A 13,031-nucleotide genomic window follows, 5' to 3' on the forward strand; every position below is an offset into this window, starting at 1 on the left:
ATTCGGCACTGTGCAACTTTAACTGACAATTGGGCTGTCGTGCGACGCCATACCCAAACTAAATTTACGTCCTTTTTTTCCCACAAACAGAGCTTTCTTTTGGTGGTATTTGATCACCTGTGCGATTTTTACTTTTTGCGCTATAAACAAAAAAAGAGCGTAAATTTTGAAAAAATAACAATATTTTTCACATTTTTTTATATGAAATTCCCCCCAAAGAAATGTAAAAATCTAATTTTTTTAAATTTTTGGCCAATTTGTTTTCTGCTACCTATGTTTGGTAAAAAAATCACAATAAGCGTATTTTGATTGGTTTGCGCAAAAGTTATTGCGTTTACTAACTAAGGGAAAGATTTCTGTCATTTTTGGTGTTTTTTTTTTTTAACGAGTAATGGCGGCGATCTGCGATTTTTTTTGCGGGACTGCGACATTGCGGCGGACAGATCGGACCCTTGACTAACATTTTTGACACTTTTGGGGGTACCAATGACATTACTACAGAAAACAGTGATATAAATATGCACTGTTACTGTAAAAATGACACTGGCAGGGAAGGGATTCATTTTATTGGAGAGGGAGGGGTTAATGTATGCCTGGTGCTTACTAACGTGTGTGGGGGGAGGTGACTGAGTGACACAGGGACAGATCGCATGTTCAGCTATGCTGAACCCTGCAATCTGTCACTGTCTGTCACTTAGGAGATCCGCCCGCTTTGTTTACACAAGCGGGCGGATCTCCAAACTCGATTCCCCGACGATCGGGGAAGAGCGGCGGTGATCACCGCCGCTCCTCCCCTGGCCCGACTCCCGCTGTGACTGAATACAGCGGGAGCGAGCCTCCGGCGGCGCGCGTGCGCCGCCCACAAGGGAAGGAGTCCAGCGACGTAGGTCTACGTCGCTGGACGGGAACGAGCCACTTTGCCGCAGTAGAGCTCGAGTGAGCGGTCGGCAAGTGGTTAAGAGTACCTGATCCTCTTTGAGGGTGTATTGTTGTTTTTTTCAGGTGGGCTTCAGTTGGTTTGTTTGAGCTCCTGTTTACCTGGTTGGCTATAGTTTAGCCTTGGGAATTTATTTTTCACTGTTCCCACCCCTCATGTTTTACACTGCTTTGGGACATCCCAATGGTTAACAATATCAGGAGCTGTGTCCGTCAATGAACGAAAGAGAAAATGGGATTTTTGACTTACCCTAAAATCCATTTCTCTGATGTTCTTTGACGGATACAGCAGCCACCCCTCTGTGGAGTTGTAATTCTCCTGACACTGCTTGTATCTAAACTGAGTGCCTATAGCAGAGAGAGGGAGTATACCTACCTGGGACTGCCCATGGGCATAGCCAGACTTGTTTTCTGCCTGGTGTTCTACTCCTATAGGGGGCAGGATAACCCAGTGGTTAAGAATATCAGGAGCTGTGTCCGTCAATGAACATCAGAGACATAGATTTTACGGTAAGTCAAAAATCCTATTTGTTTTTTCTCTAGTGTCTCCAAGATTTCCACTTGGGGGTCTGCAAGTGAGAGACGTTTCAAGTGACAGCGTCACCCTGGTGTGGAAGGCCAAGCCTAATGTTTTTGAATCGTTCCTGGTCCGCTATGAAGACGTGAGTGATGGTGCCGCACCAAAGGAGACTTCTGTTCCCGGGCAGCAGCGTGAGGTGACACTGCGGGATCTGACTGACAACACCAGATATGCAGTATCGGTGTATGGAATAAGAGGAGGGAAGCTATCACGGCCACTAAAGGAAGAGGTGACAACAGGTATGTGGGAATGTAAAAATGTTTGAAAATGAACCCTTGTGTCTTATTGATAACTACACTGCCAGAGGTTTTAACCCCTCCCTACTCAATTCAAAACTAAAATTAAATGTTTTGGCAATACATCCACTTTAAAGTCAAAATATCAATATGGATATTATAGGAATATGGAGCTTCATTACCTCTCTACTGGCTGCAGAGCTGAGGAGTATGACAGTACTAATGGAACTTACTGCCATCTATTGTACAGGAAGCACCCTTACCGAATCTTTTAAAAGCAGACTCCGGACACATCTATTCATCCAGTTTATAGCACCAGTTGCCAAATCCTTCTCTACAAAGATCCTGACACCAGTTTGATTAGCAACTTGAGTCCCAAGCAAAAAAAGAAATACAGAATAAAAATAATAATAATAGTTATTATTATTGTTGTTGTTATTAATATTTTATTGTTATTATCATCATTCTTTTTTTAAATTAATTCAAATTATAAGAATTTGGCGGAGTGGTAATGGTAAAAAGCGATTAGTAAAATGAAAATTGTGTCAGCATTAGATTTTATTTTGATAAAATCTACTAGTTAAACAAATCTTTTCAGATTATCAGAGAGATTACCAGAGCAGCACTATAAAAAGAGGTAAAACAGTAAAACTGTTGGAATCTATATTTCCCATGAAAACAATCAAATATTAATTTGTGGGTCTGAAATGTGTCAGCATGACCATGTGGTTTTATGTCTGTGTAGTTTTATGTCTGTGTAGTAAAGCTGGTCTCTGGGCTGATATATGACAAACACATTGTAGTTCCATCTTTTATTAACAGAAAGACATAATTATATGTATTTATGTATGTATTACAAAAGTGAGTACACCCCTCTTATTTTTGTAAATATTTTATTATATCTTTTCATGAGACAACACTGAAGAAATTACACTTGGCTACAATGTAAAGTAGTGAGTATACAGCTTGTATAACAGTGTAAATTTTCTGTCCCCTCAAAATAACTCAACATACAGCCATTAATGTCTAAACCGCTTGCAACAAAAGTGAGTGCACCCCTAAGTGAAAATGTTCAAATTGGGCGTAATTAGCCATTTTCGCTTCCCGTTGTGATGTGACTCATTAGTGTTACAAGGTCTCAGGTGTGAATGGGGAGCAGGTGTGTTAAATTTGGTGTTATCACTGTCACTCTTTCATACTGGTCACTGGAAGTTCAAGATGGCACCTCATGGCAAAGAACTCTCTGAGGATCTGAAAAAATGAATTGTTGTTCTACATAACAATGGCCTAGGCTATAAGTAGATTGCCAAGACCTTGAAACTGAGCTGCAGCATGGTGGCCAAGGCCATACAGAGGTTTAACAGGACAGGTTCCATTCAGAACAGGCCTTGCCATGGTCGACCAAAGAAGTTGAGTGCAAGTGCTCAACGTCATATCCAGAGGTTGTTTTTGGGAAACAGACGTATGAGTGCTGCCAGCTTTGCTGCAGAGGTTGAAGGGGTGGGGGGTCAGCCTGTCAGTGCTTGGACCATATGCCGCACACTGCATCAAATTGGTCTGCATGGCTGTCATCCCAGAAGGAAGCCTCTAAGCCTCTTCTAAAGATGATGCACAAGAAAGCCCGCAAACAGATTGCTGAAGACAAGCAGACTAAGGACATGGATTAATGGAACCATGTCCTGTGGTCTGATGAGACCAAGATAAACTTATTTGGCTCAGATGGTGTCAAGCGTGTGTGATGGCAACCAGGTGAGGAGTACAAAGACAAGTGTGTCTTGCCTAGAGTCAAGCATGTTGGTAGAAGTGTCATGGTCTGGGGCTGCACGAGTGCTGCCAGCACTGGGGAGCTACGGTTCATTGGGGGGAACCATGAATGCCAACATGTACTGTGACATACTGAAGCAGAGCATGATCCCCTCCCTTCGGAGACTGGGCTGCAGGGCAGTATTCCAACATGATGACAACCCCAAACACACCTCCAAGACGACCACTGCTTTCCTAAAGAAGCTGAGGGTAAAGATGATGGACTGGCCAAACATGTCTCCAGACCTAAACTCTATTAAGCATCTGTGGAGCATCCTAAAACGGATGGTGGAGGAGCGCAAGGTCTCTAACATCCACCAGCTCTGTGATGTCATCATGGAGGAGTGGAAGAGGACTCCAGTGGCAACCTGTGAAGCTCTGCTGAACTTCATGCCCAAGAGGGTTAAGACAGTGCTGGAAAATAATGGTGGCCATACAAAATATTGACACTTTGGGCACAATTTGGACAATTCCACTCAGGGGTGTACTCACTCTCGTTGCCAACAGTTTGGACATTAATGGCCGTGTGTTGAGTTATTTTGAGGGGACAGCAAATTTACACTGTTATATAAGCTGTACACTCACTACTTTACATTGTAGCAGAGTGTAATTTCTTCAGTGTTGTCACATGAAAAGATATAATTAAATATTTACAAAAATGTGAGGGGTGTACTCACTTTTGTGAGATACTGTAAATATATATATATACAGTATATATATATATATATATATATATATATATATATATATATATATATATATATATAAAAATATACACATACAGTATATATATATTTATATGTATAAAGAGCTTCATGTAATTCCTTGTACTGCAGCACTAACATTGTGTCCAGGAGTGACAAGACTCAGTCAGGCTCTAATGAATGTACAGTGCTGTCAGTCTAACACTGGGAAAAAGCTTACCAGCACAGGTAATATCTCATCAGTGTGCTGCTGCTCATCCAATCAGTAGACTCAAATTGATAAATAGTCAGGTACTTGGCTACCATGTGTGGCAGAGGTGCCTAAATCACAAGACTGAACATACTGTATTTACAAGTAAACATTTTAATTGGAGGATGTACAGATGTGTATGATCCTTTTGGCAAGAAGTTCTATATCTTGCGCTTGAAGTTGAATGTGAAGTTCCAGTCAGTTTTCTATATATGACCAGTTGAACCTCTAAAGGAGCCTTTCTCAACCAGGGTTGATGACTGTATAGTTCTGGGCCAACATCAGCATGACACCAATGATCCTTTTAGCTCTCTGTAAGGGTAGCATGTTTCCCACTGGCCACCTACGTAAGGAACATTTTTTTTTCCACTGCCCCCCCCCAAAAAAAAAAAATTGGTTTTGGCAGGGGTTCCCTGAGACTTCTCTGCCTTTTGGCTAAGATCAAGTGTAGTATCTGTTCTTATCAGTTGGTATGGGCCTTAGCTAGTACCAGTATGACCGAAACCCAGAGCGCTCTAAGTATGGGGAGTAGGTCATCTGGGAAAGCATGTGGGGCCCGCCGCCTTCTGATTCAAATGGGTTGAACTGTCCTAACCAGTTTGAAGGGAGCAGGAAAGCCGGTCTGGAGGGTGAGCCCGGTGGAACTGCTCCTGGATGTAATGGGCTGAGGAACAGGATGGCGAGGGGAGGGCTTTCTCTCCTGGGTTTTGATCTGGCTTGCTGACGGGCCTGTCCCCAGTGGTAGGTAAGCTCTCTCTAAGCTGTCCAGGTTCTGATGTCTGCTGGTGGGGATAGGCTACACTCGGTCTGGCCGGGGGCTGAGATTGAAAAAGCCCGTAGTGTAAGTGCCCCTGGGGTGGCAGCCCAGGGGTGCCTTAATTTCTCACTGGTGAGGGGCAGCTCGCTGTGAGTTTTTTCGGCACCTTGGTCACTGCACTATGCACACCTTTTTCACACCTGCCTCTTGGGACAGGCCTTTTGGCTTGCACCAGAGGAATTTTTTATTCCGGCTGGAAGGCCTGCCTTGGTTCTTCACATGGCACCAAAGCACTTTCCCCACTCCCCCTTCCCCCACTTCTTTGTTTGTTAGTCTCTTTTTCTTTGTGGTTTGTCACCTGCACTATCACCTTTGTTTTCCTTATTTGCACGACTTGGAGGGTGTGGGTCCTCGGGCCCAGCCTTGAGTCTTGGGAGGGGGTGGATATGGCCTTTTGGCTTAGTTCGCCCTCTCTCATGGGGTCTCCCCTCGGGGGAGCCCCACTTAGTACTCGGGGTGGGCTGTTTCGGCAGTCCCCCTGGAGAATGGGGTCAGTCTGGTTTCGGCCAGACAGACCATGAGTACCTTAAATCCCTGTCAGGGGTCTTGCGCCCCGGGGGATCTAGGTTCGGGTCCTACCTCTTCGGAGGGAAGACGATTCGTTTTCGCACACCCTGTGCACTTTTTGTGTTCCTTACGTTTGTGTGTGTGCACTTTTTTATGCACCGGGTGGAGTCTTTTGAGTGTGTTTCACACGCTACGGGCTTTAAAAAAAAAAAAAAGGGGTTCCCTGAGACTGGAAAATTTCTTCAAGGGTTCCTGTGCAGTAAAAAGGTTGCAGTAAAAATTGGCTGCTCCAAAGCATAAACCTATCGATTTTTATAAATTTTTAGAGCCACTGGAATTGTTAATAAATTCAGAAGGAAAGAAAGCCTGTTCATGTTTCTAGTGGAAACCTTCAGTGTTATCTTCAGACTGTAACCAGCGATAAAAGGATGACATCTGGAATGTAATTGGTTGCTGGAGGGAATACAGACACTCCTGTCTTCCTGCAAAACATTCCACACAGCCACGGTCCAATTATAAGATACAGTATGTTGTGTAGCACATCTTATTCCTTCAAACCAGGACAAGTCCAAAAACTGCATCTATTTTTAGAGCAACATCTGCAGTTTTTGGAAACTCAACCGCTGGAAGTTCTTTCCCACGAAAGATGTATCATTCCTCGTTCCCTGATATACTGTAGGCAGAGAACCAGCAATAGAGATATAGGTATCTGCAATAGATATAATGATGGCTTTGCCATGGCAAAGTCAAGGTTTTCCAAGTTACAGGGAAACAAAGATGATGGTCTTCTGATGTGTAGGGAGGTTATAGAGACGTTCCTTTGGCAGTATATTACTGATTTTCCAAGGACTCATGGAGGTTGTTGAGAAACAACAATGTTGAAAAAGGGATGATGGTATTCTGATGATATTCTAAAGAATGCGGAGGAATGATCTACAAGGATCCACTGGTAACATCAGTAAAGTCCAGTGTCAAATAAGTTACCAATGGCTTAAAGTTGAACTGTAGGCAAATTTTTTTTTTTTCATTTTGGATAGAGTATGGGAGATTTAAAACCCCTGTCAGATTTGTTTCGCCATCTGTGTCCAATTTGCTTTTGCAGAGATTTCTCTTCACTTCCTGTCCCATAGCAAAACAGGAAGTGAGAGGAAATCTATACAAATTACGGTGTAACGTTAGAAAACCATACCCCGTGAGAAATCCATACCCAAGTCACTTCCTGTCAGGAACAGCTGAGCAGCATAGCAGTGCGCATGCCCACAGCTCCGCATACGTCATTGAACAGCTGAGGAGCTGTCTAGTGCGCATGTATGGAGGGTATGGATTTTTCACGGCAGTGTGTGTAACGTTACAACGACTCAGCTGTTGCGGCGTTTACATTAAACGAGCTCGGCTGCAATATGAGTCATCTCCGCTGGTATGCCTGTCACTTCCCTGATCTTGGCTAGTAAATATAAAAGCGGCGGCGGGTGTATGAAATCTAAATCACGGAGATCTCGGCTCCATGATTTATCTCTTCATACACCCGCCGCCGCTGTTATATTTAGTTGCCGAGATCAGAGAAGTGACAGGGATACCAGCGGAGATGACTAATATTGCAGCCGAGCTGTTTTACTGTAAATGCCGCAAGTTTAACGTTACACACACTGCCGTGAAAAATCCATACCCTCCGAGCATGCGCACTAGACAGCTCCTCAGCTGTTCAATGATGTAGGTGCTGACGTAGGTGACGGGGGTATGGATTTTTTACAGGTATGTTTTTTTCGCGGAACAACGGGAATCCCTTGAGAATGCCCAGGTCACCTGAACTAGTGTCCCCATTGGAAGATTATTATTTTTCTGTAAAATTTGGGATTTTTTAATTTCACTTTTAATTATAATGGTAAACAGGACAACTAGAGAGGGTGAATCTCCTTAACCACTTCTGGAAGATTTTCCCCGTTAATGACCAGGGCATATTTTGCAATTTGGCACTGCGTTACTTTAACCACTTAAGCCCCGGAAGATTTTACCCCCTTCCTGACCAGGGGGTATTTTGCGATTCGGCACTGCGTGACTTTAACGGACAATTGCGCGGTCGTGCGACGCTGTACCTAAACGAATTTGACATCCTTTTTTTCCCACAAACAGAGCTTTCTTTTGGTGGTATTTGATCACCTGTGCGATTTTTTGATCACGCGCTATAAACAAAAAAAGAGCGTCAATTTTGCAAAAATAACAATATTTTTCACATTTTTTTATATGAAATTCCCCCCAAAAAAAAAGTAAAAATCAAAATTTTTTAAAATTTTCGGCCAATTTGTTTTATGCTACCTATGTTTGGTAAAAAAAATCGCAAAAAGCGTATTTTGATTGGTTTGCGCAAAAGTTATCGCGTTTACTAACAAAGGGAAAGATTTTTGTCATTTTTGTTGTTTTTTTTTTTAACGCGTAATGGCGGCGATCTGCGATTTTTTTTGCGGTACTGCGACATTGGGGCGGACAGATCGGACCCTTGACTGACATTTTTGACACTTTTGGGGTTACCAGTGACATTTCTACAGTAATCAGTGCTATACATATGCACTGTTACTGTAAAAATACACTGGTTGTGAAGGGGTTAACTTTATTTGGACGGGAGGGGCTGTGTGTGTCCCTAGGGGCGTGCTTTCTACTGTGATTGGCTGTGGCTTGAGCTGTAAGGACACTGATCAACGGATCTACATACTAGATCCGTTTTATCAGTGTCTTTACAGCGAGGAGAATGACAGGCAGCTTGTTTACACAAGCTGCCTGACATTCTCCCTCTCCCCCGCCGATCGCCGAGTGACCGGCGGACATCGGGTCCGCTGGTCACACGCGCGGGGGGGTCCGTGACCACGCGGGAGCGGGAGCGCGCCTCCGGGGGCGCGCGCTCGCTCCCTAGACCCTCACAAGCTAGTGACGTAGCCCTACGTCACTTTGCTTGTGAGGGGCTGACTGCCGACGTAGATAGGCGTTAGGCAGTCGGCAAGTGGTTAATGCACAATTTCACGGTCGTACGACGCTGCACCCAAATAAAATTTATGTCTTTTTTTTCCCACAAACAGAGCTTTCTTTTGGTGGTATTTGATCACCTGTGCGCTTTTTATTTTTTGCACTGTAAACAAAAAAAGAGCAATAATTCTGAAAAAAAAAACCAATATTTTTCACATTCTGCTATATAACATTCCCAAAAAAAATGTAAAAATCAAAATTTTTTAACATTTTAGGCCAATTTGTTTTCTGCTACATATTTTTGGTAAAAAAAAAATTGCAATACACGTATTTTTTTTTTTTTTTTAAACAAATTTTATTGAAGTTTTACATGCATAAAATGTTATTGAAGTTTTACATGCATACAAAGAATAATACAGGTAGAACACTGAATGAATGCTCTCTGCGCATAAAATGCCAACAACAGTAGAGCCCGAAGGCAATAAAAGTGGGGGGATCCATTACAACTAGCTCAAACACGTATTTTGATTGGTTTGTGCAAAAGTTATCGCGTCTGCTAACTACGGGAAAGATTTATGTAATTTTTATTGTTTTTTTTTATTAGTAAAGTCATTTCAGCGGAACTGCGACATTGCGGCGGACAGATCGGACCCCTGACTGACATTTTTGACACTATTGGGGGGGACCAATGACACTACAGTAATCAGTGCTAAAAATATGCACTGTTACTGTAATAATGACACTTGCAGGGAAGGGGTTAACACAGTAAGTGATCAAGGGGTTAAATGTGTACCTAGGGGCGTGTTTTTAACTGTGGGGGGGCGTGTCTTGTAAAATGATCAAAGACACCTGTGTTCCTATATAGCAGGATCACAGGCACTCTGTGATCATTGTAGAGAGAAGAACGGTCAGCTGTGTTTACAACAGCTGCCGTCCTTCTCTCTCAGCAGGGAGCGATCGCGGGTGTCAGGCGGCAATCAGAGCCGCTGCCGAGTGGGGGCGGCAGGCACGCGACCAAAGTATACCTACGTCAGTTCGCGCAGGAGTGCCACCCTGCCTCAGTATAACTGCGGAGGGTGGTTGGGAAGTGGTTAAGGGGGGCACAGACAGTAAAAAAAAAAAAAAAAAAAACTGAGAGGGGTTCTAATCCCTCTCTACTCTATCCAACAAAAAAAAAAACAAGTTTTTCCTTTAGTTATACTTTAAGGTTTATTTCACTATGTTATTATGTATGTGTTATGTGCCATACCAATCATTATCTTCAGACTTTTTCCAGCTCTCATTAGTTGTCATCACTGAAAATAATAGACTTTTGGGCAAATAGTAATCGCTATAGCTTGGTGGATTAAGCTGATTGTGATGAATACTAAGGCTAAGTTTACACTGCTGCGACTTGGGATCCGACTTGTGAGACCCCAAGTCACATGTCATGTCAAATTCAATGTTAGACAATGAGAGCTTTCCTAATTAGCACTACTGTTGCTCCGATTTTAGGAAAGGTTCCTGTACTACTTTAAGGCGACTTCTATATGATTTCTATTGTATACTTCTATCAAAGTAGTACTCAAATCATCAGGAAGTTGCCTGATAAAGTCCCACTACAAGTCACGGCAGTGTGAACCAACACTAAAGGGGCTAGCATAATTTAAAAATGGCCCACCGTAGACACAGATGATGACAGAGTTGTATAAAGTACTCAAAACCCATACTTGAGTAAAAGTACAAGTGCTCGATCAAAAAGTGACTTGAGTAGAAGTGGAAGTGCTCGATCAAAAAGTGACTTGAGTAGAAGTACTAAAGTATTCAACATTTTTTGTACTTAAGTATTGCAAGTCGTTTTTTTTTAAATTTTGCTACTCAAGTACTGAAAGTAAAAGTACCAGTAGTTTTGAAAAAATAATTGCTACTCAAGTACTGAAAGTAAAAGTACAAGTACTGTGTTATGTAGTTATTAAAGAAAGAAGTCAAAAGTTTGAACATCATATTGTTTTTTATTATTTCAAATGCAGCTTTTATTTATACATACAGTAGCATTTTTTTTCGTATGCGCTGATAATACACATGTTTTGAGCTTCAAGAAACCTGCCATCTACTGTTCTGGCAGTGGCAATTTTTATAAATGTAACGAGTAACTATGCAGCACAAAAAAAAAATATTGGAGTAGAAGTATTGAAATCATCGAAAAAATGTAGTGAAGTAAAAGTGGAAGTAGGAGAAAAAAATTCTACTCTAGGAAAGTACAGATACCGCCTTTCGGTACTTAAGTACAGTAGTGAAGTAGTTCTACTTAGTTACTATACATCTCTGGATGATGATTACCTAGTGATGATCTACTGAGTTCTGTTGCATATGATCAAATTGGGCACAGCTCTTGACCTTAGGCAAAAAAATATTATAACTCTCAACAGTCACATTGGTTGCTAAAGCTGTCCAGTGGACATATACCAATAGAATTTTGTCAAAAAAATGTTTTTAGAACTTTCATCCAATTTTCTAATGGTTAGGCCAAATCAACAGTCATTTTTATTTGCAGTAATGAGAAAATCCAAAGGAGCAGAATGACATTTTTTCTTGAATTAATACAATTCTAGCTGGGTATATACTAGTAGATTTTCTTTCATAATGTTTCGCTTTAAGAGTGTTCAGTGATAAGAAAATTTGAAGGAACAGGGTGGAAAATATTTCTTGAACAAACAAATTTCCAACAGTGTATGAGGTTTTTGTTCGGTAAAGTCCATTAAATCCAAAATCAAATGTTAAAAGCAAATGAAATTTTGAACTATTTTCTAATGACATTCATTAAGACATTAAATGTACTGAGAATTTCTGTATGAATTTTTATAATAAAATCTAAGTGTGTATAGCTAGCTTGAAGTGGATGTAAACCCTTGCATATTTTTTATTTTTTCTGTTTATAATTCTGTCATTGCACAGTTTTTATTAACAGTGTTTTTTCATGTACAATTTTTTTCATATATGCAGTTGCATTTTGCCATTGGGGACATTTTTAGATAGCCGTATAAAATGCTTAAACTAATCTTTATTAGTGTGCGGGCTGTCCTTCAATCCCAGTTGACGCCTTCTGAGGGGAAACGCGTCGGGTGGAGCAGCCGTTTCGTCACCACACACGCTCTTCACTGTAGGCGGCCGTGCACATCTTTCTATGCCAGTTTATGTTGTTCTTTCCTCCTCATTCATTTAAGTGCACCTTATTTGTATAATTAAAAGTTTTTTAAGGTAATGCAGTATTAGCCCTTTCTTTCATCTTCATTCTTACTTGACTACCATACATGCGAAGTTCCCAGACTCATGGATGGCCGCCAGTGAAGGGAAATCCGATACCTGTTAAGGCCGGTTTAATCCTTAAGGGCAGGATCAATACAGGCTTTCGGACAATCTCTTTTTGGTAAGCAGCCACTCACTATCCAGTTTTGGTCATGTGGTGTTGCATGCAGCATTGAATTTCGCAGATTATGTGAATTCACTCAGAGGAAAGGAACTGCCTGTGGAACTCTATATTGAAGACTTTTTTTTATACCACTATCTCCAGAGACTTATGTGCATGTCATTTTTTGCATGTCACCTTTTTTACTCTTTTAAAAGTTCACTTTTTTTATAATGTTTAAACCACATAATTGTCACCTACAGACGTTCTTTACAGGGTTTCATTATGACTTTTTCTTTCACACATTAGTATTGTTCATGCACAATATTTTTTGAGCACAATAGTTCATTTAATTAAACCCTCATATATACGTAGTAAAGTGAACAGCCACAGATGATACACAGAGAAGAAACAAATCTCCCTACATAAGTTTTATTTGTTTATCTGCTGTCTTCAGCTTTCTAGACTCTTTATAAAGTGCACATTGTGTTGGAAATTTTTCCTCCTGTTTCAGCAGTGGGAGGGGAGTCTGGGCATACACTGTGTGTGAGCTTATTGGGAAAGGCACACCCCCCCTCCACATAGGAGGAGGAACGAAGAAACTTGCAGAGCTGTATTGTGAATAGACAAGCTCTCTGCATTATCTCTCTCTAAGTCCCTTCCCCAACACAAATTCCCAGCTGCTTTTATCTCCTGTGTCAGGGAACTTGTCAGAAGTTATCATGCTGATAACAGAGTAATTTAGCAACAGAAAGAGACAGGACTTAGAGCTTTGGAGAGAGATAAGTAAACACTACAGATACATGTTAACCGGTTGCCGACTGCCGCACGACTATATACTGCGGCGGTCAGCCCCGG

At 41.6% G+C, this 13,031-nt stretch overlaps 1 protein-coding gene across 2 annotated transcripts in view; it reads left to right on the top strand.

Annotated features, from left to right (window-relative positions):
* The window catches only part of TNXB (tenascin XB), a 204,544-nt gene that overhangs the window by 49,139 nt on the left and 142,374 nt on the right, over positions 1–13,031 (top strand). For both annotated transcript variants that reach the window (XM_082263702.1, XM_082263703.1), the window contains one exon: positions 1,480–1,755. In XM_082263702.1, coding sequence (XP_082119828.1) covers positions 1,480–1,755 — 276 coding nt within the window. The remainder of the gene's footprint in view (positions 1–1,479; positions 1,756–13,031) is intronic.

Source organism: Pelophylax lessonae (genome assembly GCF_965119305.1).
Source record: "Pelophylax lessonae genome assembly, chromosome: 7".
Taxonomy (NCBI): domain Eukaryota; kingdom Metazoa; phylum Chordata; class Amphibia; order Anura; family Ranidae; genus Pelophylax; species Pelophylax lessonae.